The following is a 20,131-nucleotide window of genomic DNA, read 5'->3' as shown; positions in this document are numbered from 1 at the left end:
AAACATTCCAGGTCCAAGCAACTCCCATACCAGGGCCAGAGAGTCCCAGAATGACCACTGTGTTACCCAACACCCAAACTGACCAAGTCCTTCTGGGCCTCATAAGAAGTAGGTCTGGACATCTCTGTCTGGTTTAGTCTCTGGTATGGCAGTGAGTAGTGGCTGAGACTCCTTCCTCCCCAGCATCTTCCTCTAGGAGTCAAGACACTGAGAAATCCTGGATGCTAACTTGTGGTTAAATCTTTATCTTATGTCTGTCTCTGGAGATGCCTGAGTGAGTGATTCCACAGTCCAGTTTGTCTATTCTCTCTCAGCTATTGCTCTGTGCCTTTGTATTTGTCCACGGTTTTCTAGAGAAGCAAATTATAGATGAATATCTCTCTCTCCCTAATAAATCCCATGCATACACACATAGGCAAATTATTAGAATGTCTCACAGGCTGTGGTCCAGCTAATCCAACAATGGCTGCCTATGAACAGAAGGCCCAAGAATCCAGTATTTGCTTAGTCCACAAGGCTGATGTCTTAGTTGGTCTTCAGCATATGCCAAAACCCTGAAAAAGTAGCCTCTCATGCTAGTGAAGGGATGGGCTTACTAGCAAGACCAAGAGCTAACAGGCAAACAGAGCATGCTTCCTCCTTCCATGTCCTTTATATAGGCTGCCAACAGAAGGTGTGGCCCAGATTAAAGGAGGATCTCCCCACATCTAAGAGTCAGATTAAAAGTGGGTCTTCTCACTTCAAGTGATTTAACTAAGGTGTGCCCAGCCATTTGGGTTTTAGTTGATTCCAGATGGAATCAAGTTGACAACTAACAAGAGCCATCAAAGTCCCTTTATATGATGTCCCTTGGGGACCAGCAAACCAGTTCACTTTCAGAGCTCACCAGGGTAAAAGGCAAATGGAAGATGACCCAGGGTCTCCCCTCTTCCTTCAGGAAGAGTTCATGTGCCCTTGTGGCCTCTGCTCTGTGAGTGAGTTCTCATCTGATGTATTAGTCAGTCTGGTAAAGGCCAAGCCTCTCCCTTTGCTCCCTTCTTACTCGGCCCCTCCCCCTCTTCATCGTCTATACCTCTTGCACTAAGCAGCACCAGCTCCCCCAGCCCTCCTCCCCAACAATTTTTCCTGGCTTCTCCCTCCCCCTCTCTTCAGAGTGAAAATGAACAGCCGGCCTTCTCCCCATCTCCTTTTTGGTCCCAACCCCTCACATCCCTGCCACTGAGCTCTGGCTTACAGTCTTGCTGGACCCCCAATCCTGTCCCGTTCTCCCTGTATGGTAACATGCCAGCCAGGCCAGGCCAGCCTGTGGCACGGTGTGCACTGGTGGCTGTGGAAAGTACTGGGGCAGCAGCCACAGGGAGGGCAGCTGCTGAGCAGACCTTTCCCCTTTCTTTATATGTTCTGGGAGACCCCAGACATCCTGGCAGCCTTGCCAGCTGGCGAGTATGGGGCCTCATCTCAGAGTGGCCAAGAGGTGTGTTGGCCAGTTTTTCGGTGTGGCAGGGTCCCTCGGCGGCGTGGTTTTGGCAGCAGACTGGAGAGAAAAGCTATACGGGGTCCTTCCTTCTCCATCTCCAAGCAGGCTTCCTTTGAGGTCGGATGTTCTTTCTTTTCTTGGAACTCTTGTTCTCTGCCTGCTGTCTGCCCTTGTTTAGGCCCCACCAACTCTGGATACTCTTGCTTTTGTTTACTACCACTTTCTGGGTTCCTTAGATGTCTGTTTTTTGTTTTTGTTTGTTTGTTTTATACATTTTTCTGTTTAATGGGCCCTAGGTTGCAGGTACTTATACGTTTAAAATGGGCAAAGTGAAAAAAAGAAATCATTAAGAGGTTTGACCCACAAAAAAGCCAGGACATCCCTGCTTCATAGAATCTTTATTCTATCCTGAAACTTGATATTTTTACAAGATGGGAAAATTTATTAAACTTTTGAGGTTGTCTGCTCCCATCTGTACACACACACACAGACACACACAAACTGGGTTATGGATATATACATCAGTGGATGCAGTCTTACAGAGAAATAAATGACTTTCGGTGTAAACAATATTGAGAATCTGTCACATGCTGCTTTAGCTCACTGAGAAGTTGGCTCTGCACATAGGATTTGGCCTGCTCACTTCAGACCCAAGTATGTTTGTCTCAATTTCTGCCAAAGCCCCTGTCCTTGTGGTCCCCTAACTCTGTGACAGGGAAAAGAAGAACAACAGAATAGCCCAGGCAAAAAGCACTGTGCATTTGAGAACAGCTAAGAGGCTACTATTGCTTATCTCATGATATAAAGATGCCTATAACAAAACCTGCCAACGAGATGCTCACACAAAGAAAGGATAAAAGAGATCCCGTGTCTAAAATCTCTCAATAATAACTGCAGCATCATAATCAGCCAAATTCTGTGAAATACTGTAAACATCAATTGAATGATTATGATTTTAAAAAAGCATAAGTCATAAAGCCTGTCTTACGTTTTTTATAAGGCCAAGTGGTTTACTAGTATGTACATAGATAATACTAATTTATTGCATTACCGGACTGTGTAATTTGGACTTAAGATGACATTGCCCAGTGACTTCTAAGCTGAACAACTGAGTACTCAAAACAATCACAACTGGGCTTATTAAATGTTAATATTACTTCGGGAAAGGAGGAGATAGGCAGGGTCACTAGACCCTCACCTGAGGGTCCTAGCTCTCCTCCCACTACTTGCATGCAGTTTGGCCCTAACTGCAGAAAGCCTCAAGGTTTCCTGGAGAAAGTGGGGAATATAGGCTAGAAAAGTAAGGATGGAAGGGGTGTGTCCACCCATGCAGCGGTGGGAAAGCTGCTATACATGCTGGGTAAAGACCCCCAAAACCAGCATTGCCTAATACCCTCCCTACTTTAGGGAACACTCCTTAGAGAAAAATGGCAATTGTTGATATTATTACGCCTCATGGTATTTATTCATTTTTAATTGTTTAATCGAGAGCGCTTTACACGGAAAGGTTGGGGTGGCTGAATGTAATTTATACATGCTTAGCTCTCTGAGCAGCCCCCGACCCTTCTTGGTTTTCGTTTACAAACATGTTCTCTCATTCAAGGTTACTGATATTGCTAAATCTCTTACTGAGATGTAAGTGTTCCCTTTCGGGATCAGTGAGACCATAAAAAAGTTAAATTATTTGAGATAAAATACATAAAGATAGAGACAAAACCATAAAAACTTGAAGCCAAGTCACAAAAAGTCTGAATATGTTGTTCAGGGGTTTATGGGAGATGAGATTTAAAGACAACTACTTAATGGTTAAAATTTGTTAATGTTCCCAAGGTTCTAATGATACATTCATGTAATAAAAAACTGACTTGAAAATGCCTAATCATTTATATCTTGGCTAACTTTGTTAAACTTGAACCATTTGGAAATGCCAAGTCATAACAGCAAGTGTGGCAAGAATTAACTGTAATTTTATTCTTGTAAATGTCTCCTGCTGTAAACAGATCTTACTGTTCTTTCCTGTAGTTAAATTCTTTGTGATAAAATGAGCTACTTAATACTAAAGATCTGTTAAATTGGTTTTGTAAAAGTATAAAAGGATCATGACAATGAAGTTCACCATTTTTCCATGGACCGTATACTTGGCTAGAAGTTAATTTTGCTACTAAAAGAGCACCAGTTCAGAATTACCCTAACGTATAAAGATCCTATCCTGTGAGAGTTACTAGTTTATTATAAACTATTAGAACAAATAAAAAAAAGAAGAGTTAATTATCAATCACTTTATAAATGATTAAATGCTGTTCATAGGCCTAGGATAGTTTTTGTAGTCATACAACGTACAAATGAAATTCATTTACAGGGAAAAGATTGGAGGGAGGCACCAATTCCTCTCTCCCATTATACATCTCCTGTATGTGTTGTCAAAGTTAAGCCTAAAGCAGCTAACTCAAAACAAATTTAAAAGTAAACTTAAAAGTTTGTCTGAAATAAAACAGTCTTTTCAAATCTTGTGTATTTTAAAAACTGACTATGAAAAATTAAATTTTCCACTGAATGACTGAGGAAAATGGGTTAATTTATAATACAATTACATGACAGGCCATCTCTAGGCTCAAGAAGTACCCTTTCCCTTGGATGGGACACCGGCTAAACTGCATGTTCACCTCCTTACAGGACAGAAAGGCACGGGGACATAAGATTTGCGGAGTCTCTCTTCTCTGGTTGTATAGGTCTAGCTAGGAAAACCTCTTCCTTACCTATAGGGAAAGAAAATAACTCCCCACATCTCACATAACAGGGGTAGGGTGGAGGTGGGGGGTGAGGTGTGGGGGGGATGGAGGACCTCAGAGTGTGCACCCACATCCTAAATGTCTCAAGCAACCTTGGTGAGGCACTCAGCAGTGACTCCTCCCTTGCTGTCTCCTGAACACGAGGAAGCTGCCAACAGGGGAGCCTTGTGCCTAAGCCTACCACCCAGCTGGTATGCGGACTGAACCCTAGTCCACTTGGCCATGCCCTTTACCCTGGCTTTCAGTTCTCCTCCTCTGAGCAAAGCTAATCGCAGGGCTGAAAAGTCAATACCTGGTTTTGTAAGGAGTCCCCAGAGGAGTGTTAAATAGAAGACAGAGGCTCTGCCACAGGGCCAGTGAGCGCAACAGGCTGAGCTATGCGCACCCGCTTAAACACTAACTTACAGTTGTCACCCGGCGGCGGATCACATCCTGGTAAAGCAATACCCTCCAGGGAGGAGGACCGGCCTGTGCAAGTCCACCTAGACCCGTCTCTCCAAGTCACTTTTCAGAGACAACAGGGACAGGCTCTTCAGCCCTGCTCCCACTGCAAACCTGGACGCCAACAGATCTGCAGTGGCTGGTGGGGCTAGCCAGCTCCCCCGCCTGGACTCTGACTCAAGGAATTGTTACCAGCTCTGCTATATCTGGGAATAATAGGTCTGTTAAAAAAAAAAGGGGGGGGGAGGGATTAAAGAACTCATCTCTTTAATGAGTTATGCCTGGCTATGCATCCAAATAACAGTTGGTCCTTGTAGATGATATAAATATTTTCCTAAAAATAAACAGAGCCTTACAACTCTGTAGATGGCTTAAATCTACTAGCTGCTGAGAAGGAGAGGCCAACAATAACTGATTCCAAAGCTGCTTGACTGGAATCATGGCCAACCACCTTCCTCACAGGCCTCGAGGCCCTCTCCTCCTTCTCCCCTAGGTCTAATGATCTGGCCCTGCTTATTTAACTGGCTGCATTTGTTAAATTAATTCACCTAAGGGCCCAATAGAATGAACTCCTTGTATAACGAGTCACCTATTTGATTCTCCCTCAGACCGGTGGGGGGGGGGGGGGAGAAGGAGTGCACTGCCCAGGGTGACTCATTTGCCCTAGTTTTAGCCAACTCCATCTCATGCTCCCTGAAACTGCTCTTGCCCCCGACTCCCCCCCCCAACCACCACACTAAGCACATTCCAGCAGAGCAGAGCATTTTCACACAGCCACACCTACAGCTTTGGGAGGTCCATTGTTTTATAACATAAAACAAATTGTTTTAATCAACTGAACTGAAACTTCTACCCCTGGCCATCCCCTGGTGTGATTGTGGTTAGGGATCTATAAACCCTACCCTCCATCTCTCAGTCTCTCGTCTCTCCGGGGTGGAGCTCTTCCTAGGATGAGCCTGCTCTTCACCGCTGACATCTGACTTTAACCCTGTGGCATCCTGCGTCTCTGGTGAAAGCAGCCCCTACCTGTATGTGTCCAGCTGCGTGACGTGCATTGAGTCCATTCGGCCTCTCCTCTGAGCTCAGCCCCCAGTCCTCCCTGCACCTGCCCCTTCTCTCTTGGTGTTCCCCCATTCTCAAACTCTGCCAGAAATGGAACCCCAGCTTTGGGAGAGTCGGAGATGAGGCTAAACTGAGGACAGTGTCCTCAGGGAGAAAAATATGTTCATCCATTGTCACACCTGGCCTCAGTGGCCATAATCTCAGTGGAGAGGGAGGGAGGGAGATGGAGAGTTAGAAAGGGAATTAGGTCTAGCTGGGAAATGAACACATGACTAGGGACACTAAAAATACAACCGTTGGTAAATGCCACCCTAAAGCAAAGAATGGATGTATGAGTCTGGAACAGGTGTGTGTGGAGGGTGGTGGTGGGAGTAGGGGTGGAGAAGGGAGTTACTTAGAGAGGTGTAAGCTGGACCCCACCGTGCTGGCCAGAGCATGGCGTGTGAGGGTGTCTGCCCAGCCACAGCCAGTGCTTAACTTTCAAAAGTTCTGACACTTGCACAAATCTGTGTGCTGGGAAAAAACTGGAGAACACTGGCCAGACACACCAGCCATCACAAGCAACTGCTTTTTACGGTGGCTGGGGTGGCAGCCAGCATTCTCCTTGACCTAAACCCCTCATCTGGGACATCCTAGCAGGTATGCTGGTAGGAGCTGGCCACACTGTTTGCATCGGCACCATCCTCCCCTCCCTGGGCTGGTTTGGCACTCTCCAAACATTGGCCACACCTGTTGTCAAGCCCAGGCCTCTGCATGCCACTCCTGGAGTGGTCTCCATCACACATGGCCTTAGGAGCAGAACCCTGTCTAGCCATGGCACCTGGCCTGGCCTTGTTTCTTCCCGCTTTTGAACGGGAGCACAGGCCCAGAGTGTTTGGCTTCCTGCACTGTCGCTAGTTCTGGGCCCTCTCTGGGTTGGGAGGCCTCAGGTTGCCTTTCTGAGGACCCCATCAGCCCTCTCTCTACAGCTCCTCATTCCTCATGTTTTTCTTTTGTACTGTGTTTAGTGGTGACTTTCCAGTGCCCAGAGAGCCTTCCAGACAGCACTGTTGTTGAGGTTAGTAAACCACCCCCTTCTCCCCCTGAACCTCCTATCCTCACCCCCTCTCCCCTGACCCCTTTCTATGGGCCTCTCTCTTCTTAGACACAGAAACCCACCTCTGACATGCCCTGGGGAGAAAGCAAGCTTTTTTTTTTTATAAATGGATGGCATGCTGCAGCTCCTTTGTGCTCCAGGAAGCCTAAGGGCCTGGGGGGAAGGGAAGCAGAGGAGCTGTCCAGGCAGGGGCAAAGGGGCAGCCGAGTGGGGGTGGCTTCTCCCAGCCTCCTCCACCACCTGTGTGAAGGCTCTCCCTGTGCCGCACAGTTGTCCCTGGGGTCTTAGCCCAGTGTACATGCAGTGTACGTGGACTGAAGGATGGGAAGAGCTGAAGAGCTTGGGCCGCACCAGGCCATAGTTAAGTGCAGAGCCCCGCTGTGGGGCATGCAGGCCAGCATTTCACAAGCTGTGTGCACCTTGGCCACAGTAACTGGACCTTCTTCCAACGCTGTCATAAGTCACACCACGCAAGGTTTGGAAAGCTCCTTGCCAAGACAACCGGGAGTAACATAACCGTTAATAAATGATTGCTAAATTAGATAGAAAAATCATCTTGTGCTGTGGTCGGTCTTATTTTTAATTAAAACTTGAACTCCAGGGTTCAAGTGGTCCTCCAGGCTTAGCATCCTCGGGTGGGTGGAGCACAGCTGAGGAATCTTGAAAGCATCCCCTGAGGTAAGCAACCTTGCATAGGCTATGGCCAGTGTCAGAAGGCTTTCCTGAGTGCCAGGCATGCTCTGTGGATCAGAGAATTTCATTCCTTCCTAACAACCTGCTACTGACTTGGAGTCTGGGGCTGCTGAATGAAGGTGAGAAAACAGGCCCAAGGTCACAAAGCCAGTAGTTTAAAGGAACCCACCTGGGTCTTCCAGACCTCCAAGTCTGTGCTTTTTCTCCACACCTGATATAGCCCATAAAATGCACAATAATAGATATAATCCATGATACATATAAGTATTGTGGGCATAACCCATAATAGGTGAAACTTCCTCAGTTCCAGAACCACACAGAGCAGCATCTCTGGAGCAGACAGCCCTCCCTGCTCAGCCTTCCTTTTTTTAGCACAGGACCACGTGTAATCTGGCTTTTTCTCTCTTTCAACAAGTGACTCATTTAAACACTTCAGAAACTGCCTCTTCTAGAGCCCCAGAGCGATTCTGTTTTCTTTTCGCCAGGAAACCTTAAATATTTTCATCAGAGGGACCACATGAGTAATTCTGGACCAGTGACTATGCCTTCAGGGTAGATTTCTCTTGAAACATTACTTAGACAGAAAAACCAGCAGGCGGCTCCCACAGGCTCCAGGGAAGATGGTCTGGGGGAGGGGGGGGTCCTCCCAGAAGCTCCAGCTGTCAGAGGCAAAAAAAAAAAAAAAAAGAAAAATCACTGCCATCACTCACCACGCAGGCTCCTGTCACTCCCAGGAAGCTGAGCAAACAGGGGACCTGACTCGTGTGTAACTCAAGGCTCTCACTGCACCTTTCCTCAGACTCACTGGCTCCTCATCATATGAAGGGCACTGGTGTGGCCAGGTGAGATGGCTCAGTGGGTACAGTGAATAAAGACACCTGCTGCCAGACCTGATGACCCCAGTTCAAGCCTCAGGAGCTAAGTGATCGAAGGAAGAACTGACCCCCAAGGTTGTCCTCTGACCTCTGACCTCCACGTGAACACTGCAGTATGTGTGCGCTCTGGCCTCAGTGAATCTACCCTTAAGCACAAATAAAGGTAACAAGAATGATAATACGAAGAAAGTTTGTGCCAGGCATAGTGGCACACACCTGTAATCCTAGGACCCAGGAAAGCGAGGCGCAAGGTTGTGGTCAGGAAAGTCTACATAGTGAGTTCCCGGCCAAACATCAACACGACAAAGAAAGACAAAGTTGGTGAAAACATAGATGAAGATGGTGGAAGTGAAGGCCTGCAAGAATGGTCCTGTGGTGGGCTGGATTATTTTCCTCATCAGAAAAAGTGGATTGCTTAAGCAACTCTGAAAATACACAAAGAGGGTTTCCGTTTAGAAATGACAGAAACTATCCATCTGAGGAGACTACAAACTGGAAAAAAAGAGCTTCTCTGTGTAAAGGCAGTGTGCCTAAGGTGTGATAAAGAGAAAAGTTCTGCAAGGGAAGGGGAGTTCTCTAGCTGCTCCTTCATCCACTCATTCCTCACAGGTACACACAAGTACTACAGAGGTACAGGCGGGGAAACTGAGACCCTGTGAGGTCACCATCATCATGCCCTGTGAAGATTGCCCAGCACGGACTCCTTCTCCCTGCTTATACATTTCATGCTTTTGTTAGTCAGATCCCAACCCAAGCATGGTTGCTACCTACTAACTCTCCTTCTCAGTCTGTCTCTCCCCTCAGCCATGCTGATGTTTTGGACTGAGATAATGCAATGGGTCTCACAACCCGCTGTGGGGGAAAACCTCCACCTTCAACTCTACCCACAGCCTATCCACTCCTGTAGACACCTGGCCACCTCTGGGCTTTGGGACCTTCCAGGTCTGTGCCCTCCCTTCCGTCTTCTTTCTTGCTCTCTCCAGTTGCCCATCTTGGTCTCTGGGTCATGGTGATAGACAAATGGAGTAGTGGCCCTGTGGGTTCTCTAGATTCTGGAAGTCAGCTGCACCACAGAATCAGCACATGGTTGTTTTGTTGTTTTTCAGACAAGGTCACATTACACAGCTCAGGGTTGCCTGGAACTTGCTAGTTCAGGCTGGCCTTGAACTCACAGAGCTCCAAATGCCTCTGCCTCCAGGGCACCAGGATTAAAAGTGTGCACTCCCCCGCCCCCTCCCCCAGTATGGCAGTCTTCGTGTCAAGACTTTTGTTTCCGATGCCACATCTTGCTTTACTTGTTGGGCTGGGGACTATCTGCCCCTTCACCAACCCTGTCACAGTCATGCTGCCCTCTGTGGAGCAGGGGGGCTCTGGAGCTATTCCTGAGGTCGCCCAGGCTGTAAGCAGCAAGGTGAAGGTGAAGGTGGCAGGGGGAGTGAGGAGTTTACTCACAAGAGAGCAGCCCTACAATTCCGTATTTCATGGCTGATGGCAAGGATGGACTATTCAGAAACACATGGGAACAGGATCTTAGGCTGCAGGGTCCTAAAGGGCTCGGGCCTAGTCCTCTCTGTCCCTTAGGGAAGGCACTTCATGTGTTTCCTGAGTGGGCACACTAACCGACTAAAGAGATTCTAGACCTTCTTTGTCCTCAGGGCCTCCATTTTAGAAGATAGAAAACTGTTCCCCAAAGGAATTCTGAAGCCACTCGGTTTAGCTGAAGAAACAGCCAACATCAGCAATCTGTGACTTAAAAGCTTCAGCATGATGCCAGCTCAGGCAACTCTCAGCTGTTCAATGGAATTTGATGCTGGATGTGGTGCCAAATGACTTTTATTCCTGTGCTGAGGAGGCCAAGACAGGGAGGTAGTGAGTTCTGGCCAGCCTGGGCTACATAGCAAGACTCTGACTCAAAAAAAAAAAAAAAATTCATATGAACTACAATGAAGTGTTTAATATTTGCCAGTTGGCAAGTAGCTGAACCAAGGAACCTGAGACGACCAATAACCTCTATTGTTTGAATATAGTGTCACTGTAATGCTACAATGATGAGAAGCTGGTTTTGGTTCACGGTTAAAGAGGGTTCAGTCACTCTCTGGTTATTTGGCTTTCTTCTTTGGACCTATGGGAGGTAGCACATCATGGTTGCAGCATGTGACGGGCAAAGCTATTCACCTCCCGGCTGGATTTAGAGAAGCAACCCTTATCCTCAACCCCATGAACTCTCACCTAGGCCCACACTTCCCCCAAGCTGAGGATGAAGCCTTCAATACTCTGGCCTTGGAGGACACCCTGAATCCAAACGATGGCAACTTCTGTACCAGACTCTTGGGTAACCAGTCCATCTGCACTAAGAATGGAGACATTGCCTGCCACCCCAGCACCAGGAGGCTGCGGCAGGAGGGTTGTGAATTCAAGGCCAGATGATACTATATACACAGAAACAACTTAATCAACACTCTAATTCAAGACAGAGGCATTTCAATATTCCGTTCTCTGGTGAGGAAACTGAGGCTTAGCATGTTCCAGTACCTTGTCTCCCCAGATGGTGCTGGACGTGACAGTCAGATATGTAGTATGTTACCGTAGAATGAAGGCTTGCAATCCCCACCCGGACCTTCCTAACCCACAGTTACCGATTCCAGCCTCACCTGCTTGATGATGAAATCCTTGAAATCCTGTCCCCAATTCTTTGGCTCCTCCCTGCCCCTGCTTCCCCCAGCCAGCTTCCTCTGATGTGTTCTGAGTCTCACAGACACAAGGCATCCTTGTATGAGTTCACAGGATCAATGCTGTCCTCAGTGGGACCAGGGCCAGCAGCTCTGGCATCATGGCAGCCTATGTCCACTGCCATGCCTATTCTCAGATCTTGACAGGCCAGCTGAATCTGAAAATCTGGAGGTGCTGGCATCCTCTACAGGTGTGCACCACCATGCCTGGCCGCTGCCCTCATCTTATGGATGAGCCTACTCAGACTGGCCACAGAAGAGAGGGGCAAATAACCGTATTTTGATACAAATTCACATCAGAGATTTACTCAAAAACTGAAGGTCTGGATATGTGTAACTGAATGATGCAGACTGACATCAAAGAGGGGGACAGAAAGGGTAAGAAGCTAGGCACTGCAGGATCCTGGCACTCTAAGGGCGGTGGGATCAAGTTCACTGTACCTCATCATGCTCCCTGTCACCCCAGGCTGGCTGGGGACTCTGAAGCACCAGCAAGCAACTTCCTCTGTTATTTTCACTCTTGTATTTACTAAGGCGAGAAATGGTGTCAACACATTTTCAAGCATTTCTGACAGACATGCATGACTTGCCGCTGGCGGCCACCTACTTCATTAACAGAGTGCATCTCCCTGGGCCCTGAATCAGCTCTGGCTCCTGTGTGGAAACCACCACAGATCACCCTTGGGCTTGCCCCTGAATTTTTTCAGTACTATTTACGGCCATGGAGGGCCCACGCCTCCGTAGCATCATATCAGCAACGCCCACCATCATTCCCTCTAAACTTCCTCTTCTCTCACACCCTAGCTGAGGGCTTGTGTGTGTGTGGTTTTTTTTTTTTTTTTTATCTTCCTTTAGCACTTTCCATCAAATATTTGCAGATAATTAATTCACTGTTAATTTGCCGAGGATGCTTTCTTTATATTTTGTAAATAGAAAGCTGGGCCCAGCAAACTCTCCTAAGTTTTTTTCCTTGTTTCTTCTTTTCATCCTTTCTTCCTCCCTCCATTCTTTCCTTTCTTTCTTGCCTCTTCCTTCCCTCTCTTTTCCCCCTTTTGCCGCCCCTCTCTTTTCCCTTCTCTCTTTCTTTCTCTCTCTCTCTTGGGTGGGGCTAGGATGGAACCTAGGGCCTCACACATGGTGAGCAGGTGTTCTGATTTTGGGCAACACCTTAGTGACAATGTATTTTTAACAAGCTGTGTTAGAGATATAGAAGGACACTTGCTGGTGAAGGCAAAATGTTTTAGCGGTGGGACATAATGACTGCATTCTAGGGTGCCGTGGGTGGTTGATTCCTGTTGACTCTCGGTGGCAGAAGCTGCACCTCCCTCCTCTTTAGGCCCTCCTCCCCTCCCCCCACCCCCTGCCATGCAGTCTGGCCAGGATGCCTGTGTAGGGGGTTTCCAGGGACTCACAGGAGCAGCTGCAGACCCTGTGGCTGCGTGCACACCCACTGTGGCTCTGCTGCGCTGTTTAGAAAGTCTCAGGAAACTGCCTTCTAGTGTCTACCTGTGCGGATGCGGCTGGCACCCTGTGACCTCTGCCTGCCTGTAGTGCTTCTTGCTGGGTCTTGTCCTGGATCCCCTCTCCCCTGGCTTCCAGGCTCATGTTCTTGCCAGCAATGAGCAGTCCTCTCTGCTTACCATCCCACAGGGATTCTTTAAAGGCCTAAGCTCTGCAGTTTAGGGCTCCTTTCTCCTTCCTGCTCCTCTCTCCTTAGACTTTGGGGCTCTGGCTAAATCACAAGATTCATCACAACTACAGATCAGAGCGAGCTTGTTGCCTCCCTTGCTTTGCCTCTCAACCTGGACTGCCATAGAGTCACCTGGGCTAACTATAAATTGCAGGGTCTGAGCTGGGCAGTGGTGTATGTATGCCTTTGATTTCAGAACTAGGGAGACAGAGGCAGGTGGATCTTTGAGCTCAAGGTCAGCCTTGTCTACAAAGCAAGTTGTTCCAGGACAACACAGAGAAACCCTGTCCCGAAACCCTCCTCCTTACCTCCCCCCCAAACTGCAGCTTCTAGACTTCACTGAAGATCAAAGACAGCAGGTCTGAGGATGAGGGAGGCAGACATCAGTCTCCGTGCAGGCTCCCCGGGGGTTACTGTGGTAGCCAAGGCAAAAGCAGAGCTCCCTATGGTCAGTAACCTTCTGTGCTGACAAAGGCTAGAGTCCTCCAAGAGGAGAGAACCTCAACTAAGAAAACGCCTCTTTAAGATCAGGCTGTAGGAAGGCCTGTAGTGCATTTTGTTAATTAGTGATTGATGTAGAAGGGCCCAGCCCACTGTGGCTGGTGGCACCCCTGGGATGGTGGTCCTGGGTTCTATAAGAAAAGTTGAGCAAGCCATGGGGATCAAGCCAGTAAGCTGCACCTCTTCATGGCTTTTGCATCAGCTCCTGCCTCTGGTGTCCACCCTGCTTGAGTTCCTGTCCAAAATTCCTTTAATGACAGACTATGGTGTGGAAGTACAAGCCAATTAAATCCCTTCCTCCCCAACTTGCTTTCGGTCATGGTGTTTCATCATGACGACAGTGACCCTAACTAGGACACCTTCCTTTTCCAGTAAGAGCCTATTCGTGTGATGTGGACTATGGTGTGGTCCTGCCAACTCTGCAGGATCTGGGGATACCAGTGTAGCTCAGAGACACTGCTCATTGCCTTGGCATCCAAGTACCAGGTTTGTGGCTTCCCTGTTCAGGGCTCACACTCATTTACAAGCTCCCCTGGTCCTTAGACAACAGACTCAGGGGCCCCAGGAGCCACCAGGCCCACTCCACAGTGATGAGTCCCAACAGTGATCAGTCACGCTCCTACGAATAGACAATGTGGAAGTCCCACAACTCCCATATGAAACATTTCTGTCTCGTTCAAGGCAAGTTACAAATTCAACAGTGATGCCTCCAGTGCCATGGCTCCATGTGGATGACTGAGGTAGGGGTCCTGTGGTTCTGAGAGAGGGGCTAATTAACAGGACCGTAAAATGTCTGCTTGCCTCAGCTAAGGAAACCATCAGTCCCAGCATGATGAGTACCACATGACCTTGGAGAAGGGCTGCTGGATTGAAGGGCAGGCTGGGCTACGTCACTGTGCCAGTGTGTTCCTTTTTGCACAACGCCCCACCGAGAGGAGAGCAAACGTGCAATTAGGAGCTTGAACCATATTACTATTGATGCTTATAACAACTGTTACCCCAGACTTTACAGAGAAAGATGTGGAGGAATGGCATGAAAAATGGCCTTGTGACTTAGTAGAGCATCTAGAATGTACTCAGAGTGGCAACAGTTCTAAGTGTGGTGTGGCACAGGGAACTGCCAGCCATGACTACTCTCCCTCTTTCTTTCTCAGGATCCTTGCATTGTTTGGGGCAGCAGTTGACAATTCCATTTCCTTGCCTCCCTTGCAGCTAGCTACCTCCACGGAAGCATTTTTTCTGGCCAGTAGGGTCCAGCTGGGACCTGCTGCAGGTCTCTGAGGAAGGTCTGTTGTCCTGGTCTGAGCTTAGCCAGCTCCTCTTGGCTTCCTGCTCAGTACTCCTTGTGGGAGAATACGTGGCTGAAGCAGGGCCCATGGAGTGAATAGTACAGATATGTAACATTTGTGACACCCTACCATTCTTATCCTGCCTGACTCTGTCATGGGAGAGAAACCAGGCTTCTCTTCCTTAGGCTGCTGTGGTGGGGTCTCACACTTTGGGCCCATATATGGTCCCAGTACAAAGGTCCTGGGTTATCCTCCATTAGACCCTCCGTCTATGAGTCAGGGATACTAATCTCAGTCTCTAGGAGGAATTTAAAATAAAGGAAAAGTGCCTAGAGCAGACAGCATCATGCTTTTCCTTCTGGTAATCTATCCAATCCCATGAGGCCATTCTGGAAAACTCCAAAGGATAAAATAGAAAGCAAAGCTAAATTTCTGTCTGCAGGCAAGCTGCAAAACATGGGCAGCTAGAGAGCCACAGCATAGCCTTGGGGGATGCAGCTAATGAGAAGCCAGCAGGCAGCCGAGCAGAGATCTACAGGGTTCTATGGATCATCATCAGGGTTACAGACACCAGGACTTCTGTAAATAGCACGATAGAAGGCGGCACTGTAGCCGCTGTGGGCTGTCTGTCCAGCTGCTATGTCAGATGCTTACTGTCTCTGCCTTCACTTTATCTCCCCATGGCCTCTGCAACTCAGAGATGACCCGGCTGAAGGCAGTGATGCCAGGGAAAGAACCTCCCAGCTGTGCTGTCCCTGCACAGAGCCTTGGGGACATGCCCACTTGGGGATGCAGCACAGCAGCTGGTCTGCCCTGAGTCCTGGAGGGGAGGCTCCCCCTGGCTCCCAGCTGGGCCCTTTCTCTTTAATCCCAGCATTCTGACAGAATCATGACTCACACGAAAGGTGAGGAAAGTGAAGGACTTGGGTGGCTCAATAAGGTCCAAGTTAGATGGCTTGGTCTTGCCATCAAGTGGGGACTTGGACCCACGGGTGGGGGTACGTCCCTGTGTCTCCAGAGAAATCACATGCGTGTGCATACATACACATGTACATACATACACGTGCAAAAGATGAATATGGGTTCATTTTTTGACTCAGACTCCCCCCTTTGGCACATGCAGAGGTATTTCCAGCGTGTCATTCTGGGGACTTGGAACAGGTGACCACAACCATCCCCGCCCGACATTTCGAACATCATAGAGAGCTCCGCTGGAACTTCAGATTTGTTTGTTTATTTTTGGTGGCAACAACAAAATGTGGGCTGCTTCTTTCTCCCTGGACTCAAAAAAAAAAAAAAAAAAAGAGTCCTTTAAAAATGGTTTCTCTAAGCACCACAGTCAGGCAGTATAAACAAAGCCTCACACTGACTTCGGCTGGCCTTGCTTATCCGATAAGGGGGCTGACGCTGAGCTGTAAGACAGACGCCTGAGATTCAGGGTGCTCACTGAATATCAAGGGGTCCCCAGCGCATAATGACAACCTCAACTGATTTTAATGGAGACGAATGCCACAGGACAAAGCCTTCCTGTCTCGGGATTTTCCAGTGTGCAGAGTGTTGGGCTTAATAATGACAGAGTCCCCACAGCAAAAGCCTCGGGGATAACCCTGGAATATTATCTCCCAAACAACAGTCTCACAAATGTAACCAGGGCTGACTGCAGAGCAGCAGAGAACATCACAGCTCTAATAGGGAAGAATTTAGTTAATAACCTCAATTACGGGGACATGTGCATACATCTAGCTTAAAAGGGGCTCCTGGCAAATCAAATTCACAGATCTTTGTGGACAAAAATCACCTAGCAGGCTGTCTGTCTCGCATGAGCTTCTCTCTGTGTGGCTTCAGCTCTTTCTCCTAGGAGACTCAAGCCACTGCCATGGCTCCCCTGTCCCTCCTTCCAACGACATCACTTAATTATCTACTCTCATACCAGATAGACAAAGTGGCATTCCGGGATCTGGGCAGAATGGCACAGAACCACATGAGGATGCGGGGAAATGACTGTGCTGTCACTGGGAGCTTAGCTTCAGAGACTCAGACAAAGAACCAAATCTGGACACTTTTCAGCCACAGGAACACCACAAAAATAACTCAAGGGCTGGCTGCCTACTGGGTGGATGGTATTGCTCAGTCATGGAGTGCTTGCCCAGCGTATTTGAGGCACTGCGTTCAAATCCTAGCACAAAAAGGGGCCACAAGTTACATACTGACTTGCACAGTGAGCCCAGCACTGTTACCAGTAGGGTTTTTGTCACATGAAAAAAAATACATTGAACCTGGATGTATCCGTGCGCATGTATATGTGTATATGTGCATAACCTGCGAACACAAGTGTGCACAAGTACGCGTCAGTGCATGTGTGCATGTGTGCATGTGAGTGCACGAATGCGTGCCTGCACATCAATACTCCTGTATGCATACAGGTCTTAAGTGTGCACTGTGCGAGATGTGTTTTTACCTGTGCACACCCATTTTTGGTTGTTAATCATCACTGTTAACTTGAGAAGTGTCTAAGAGGTGATTACACTGCAACTCTGGGAGTGCCTGAGGGCACTTCAGTAGAGGATAAATTAAGTGGGGAAGACACCGCAGGGGTGTGGACAGTGCCATCCCCTCGCTGTGAGCCTGGAAGAGCAGAAGGGGAGGAAGAAGAAGCCCTTAGTGTAGGCTTGCTCTCTCTGCTTCCCGGCTGCTGGGAGCACTCTGCTCTGTTCCACCATGATTGACCAAAACCTCCGAAACCATGAGCCAAAGTAAATTCCTGATCTCTTAATCTGTTCCTCCTAATCTGGAACGGTGCTTAGGATGTGCAGCCGTGCATATATGCATGTATAAACATGCATGTGTAAACACATTCAACACTTTTCCTGTGTGCCCAGCTTGAGACACTGTATAAACCTCTGCTGCTGCTTCTGAGATGAAAACCGGACTCAACCTGATTTGCTGCAGCCACCTCAAGGTCTCTGGGAGAGAACTTTGAGAGATGGCATTTTAGAGATGTTCCTGAGGACTCCTTGGCCCAGGCGGGCTCTGGATAAACAGGCCCAGCTTTGCTTTCTCAGCCAAGCTTCCATAAGCCTGCATGCAGACTCAGACACACTGTCCCAATTATGTACCCACCCATAGACTTTAACCCAGAGAACAGAATCAGGCAGGAAGACCGAGGAGACAGGACGGAGTAGACAGGGGCCTTTTTGCCAGGCTCGGTGGCACACCGGAGGTACTCACCATGGTCGTGGGCGAATACCAGCATGTCCAGCCCCTTTAACATCTGAGCCAACTCATCATAACGGCCACAGTGCTCACCAGCGCCATGGGACACAAAGATGAGGGCCCTGGAGGATAAGAAGGGAACAGTTAGGAAAGCCACAGACAAGACTGCTGGAGCAGTTGGGAAGCTCACACCAAGCCAGCAATGAGTCAGAACCCAAACCCCAGCTCCACGTGCCATTCAGTAAGTCAGGGGCCCAGCGCTATAATACAGCCACAGTCGATGGGATGGAGCCCACAGCCTGGCACTCTCTCTGGATAGTGCTATGCCACCAGACTTCACCTCTTCACCTGGAAAACCAGCATCCAGAGGTCATGGGAGCTGACCTATGCCAGGGCCAGGCAGAGAACATTTAATGAGGTGTGGGGGAGCACCCCCACCAGGACCTTTGTTCCTGGGTGTCAGCACTAGACACTTGGACTCTGAAATACACCATTTCCAAGCAGAAGGCCCACAGTGGAGAGTGAGAGTCCCCTTCAGGTGAGGAGTTCCTGATGACAGGGAAAGGGGCACAGCAACCATTCCACTCAGTCTCCCTGATAACTGAATATGAAACGATTTTAATCCTCTGTTGCTCTTATCCGTTGTTGTCTCTATAGAGGAGAGTAGGCCTCAGACAAGTGTCTAAGCTTCACAGCAGGTTAGTAAAACACTATTCAGAGGATGTCACCTCCTAGCTTTAAGGTCCCCAGTGTACTGCCATGCCACTCAATACAAAACTCACCCAGCCCAGGCCCCACCATTCACCACAGTGTGTGGAAGCATCGGCCCTGTGTTTGCCTCCTGGCCTTCCTGCCACCCGAGCTCAGTTCCGAGGCATGCACCTCAGAGCTACCCAGGCCGGCCCCTGCGCGCAGGCTGGGTAAACGGCCAGCCTACTCAAAAGCTGTGCTCTTTCCACAGTCCCTGCCAGCCAAGCCATGCAGGCTGCTAAGAACGCTTCACCCTGCTTCCTATTTTAGTCTATGAGCAAAACCATCTTTGGAATGTGTATTTCCTGCCCCTTCCTAAAGACACATGAGACCTGCTTTCCCCAACCTGTGTGTTCCACGGATATGCAAGCTGCTGTATTCACTTGGACATCAACAGGCGATGACACCAGCCTGCGTGCCATTCCTGGGGTCGGCAGGCAGGTGTTCTCCATATTTCAGCTGCTGGGGAGTGTGCTTAGGATGCCAACATCCCCCGTCTTCACAAGGATTTCACTTGCCAAGGGACGGCTCAGGGGTGTCCATCCTTGGGACCATGGACTTCTGTGGTGACTCAGCCCATGGTTGCTATCAGAAAAGTGGTCAGACTGGATTTTGCAAATGTATTAGCTCCTTACCACAGCCATGGGCTACAACAGGGGACTTCAGGGTGGTGGGTGGTCACTTGGGGTCTGAAAGAACATTAAGGGCACCATTGTCATGCCTGGCTTGACACCCTGATACTGATCAGTATCCACCCACTGATTCTATGCGACAGAGGCCTACACTCTTGCCATTTCCTTCCACTCCAGCCACTTCCTACCTCAGCCCTATCTGAGGACCACTGGGGATCATCTGAAACCACTGGCTTGTGGATCCCTCTCTACAGACCATGGGTCTGATTGGTCTGGAGCTGGGGAGGCTTCTCATGGCTCAAGCACAGCCAAGGCTGAGAAGCACCTGTTCTGGTTGCTTCATGGTCATAATGTGACTCCCCAGAGGAATGCAAAGTCACAGCATTCCCAGAGTGCATGCTGGGTGAGCCATGGATTGTCCACAAGGGCATGAAGCCTTCAGGAGCTTGCCGCTGTCACCTCTTGGAAAGAAAATGCATGGTTGCCCATAAGGGGAACAAGGTCATTGATTTCTCTGCATCTACCTCAGTCCCAGCAAGCATCCTCAGATTCACCCCATGGGCGTACTAGCCTTACTGGAAGTGGGCTCTCCATAGCTTTGGGTTTCAGATCTGGCGTGGATGCCATTTTGTCAAGGCAGCACATACATACATACATAATACTACATACATACACACACACACACACACACACGCACACCCACACAAACACATGAACATTAGTAGTCACTGAGTCCAAGTCTGTCTGGCTAAGTAAGATTAAGTCAGGCTGCCCTGCTTAAAGCTCTTTATAGAGATCTTCTCTGCAGCAGAACAGAGCCCAGACACCTCAGGAACATCATGGCCTTCTTCCTCTCCTTTACTGCTCAGGAGCCTTTAGCTTCCTTCCTGGTTC

The 20,131-nt window shown here is 48.7% G+C and overlaps 1 protein-coding gene across 5 annotated transcripts in view; it reads right to left on the bottom strand.

Moving 5' to 3' along the window:
* The window catches only part of Mgll (monoglyceride lipase), a 100,142-nt gene that overhangs the window by 45,580 nt on the left and 34,431 nt on the right, over positions 1–20,131 (bottom strand). For 4 of the 5 annotated variants that reach the window (XM_021646880.2, XM_021646882.2, XM_021646879.1 and 1 more), the window contains exon 3: positions 17,871–17,977. In XM_021646880.2, the coding sequence (XP_021502555.1) occupies positions 17,871–17,977 (107 nt within the window). Of the gene's footprint in view, positions 1–15,854; positions 16,326–17,870; positions 17,978–20,131 lie in introns of those variants that run through there. The other variant, XM_060383723.1, reaches the window with a different exon arrangement.

This window comes from Meriones unguiculatus, chromosome 5 (genome assembly GCF_030254825.1).
Source record: "Meriones unguiculatus strain TT.TT164.6M chromosome 5, Bangor_MerUng_6.1, whole genome shotgun sequence".
Lineage (NCBI taxonomy): Eukaryota > Metazoa > Chordata > Mammalia > Rodentia > Muridae > Meriones > Meriones unguiculatus.
The sequence above is the reverse complement of the archived record's forward strand: the minus strand, read 5'-3'. Positions and strand labels throughout refer to the sequence as shown.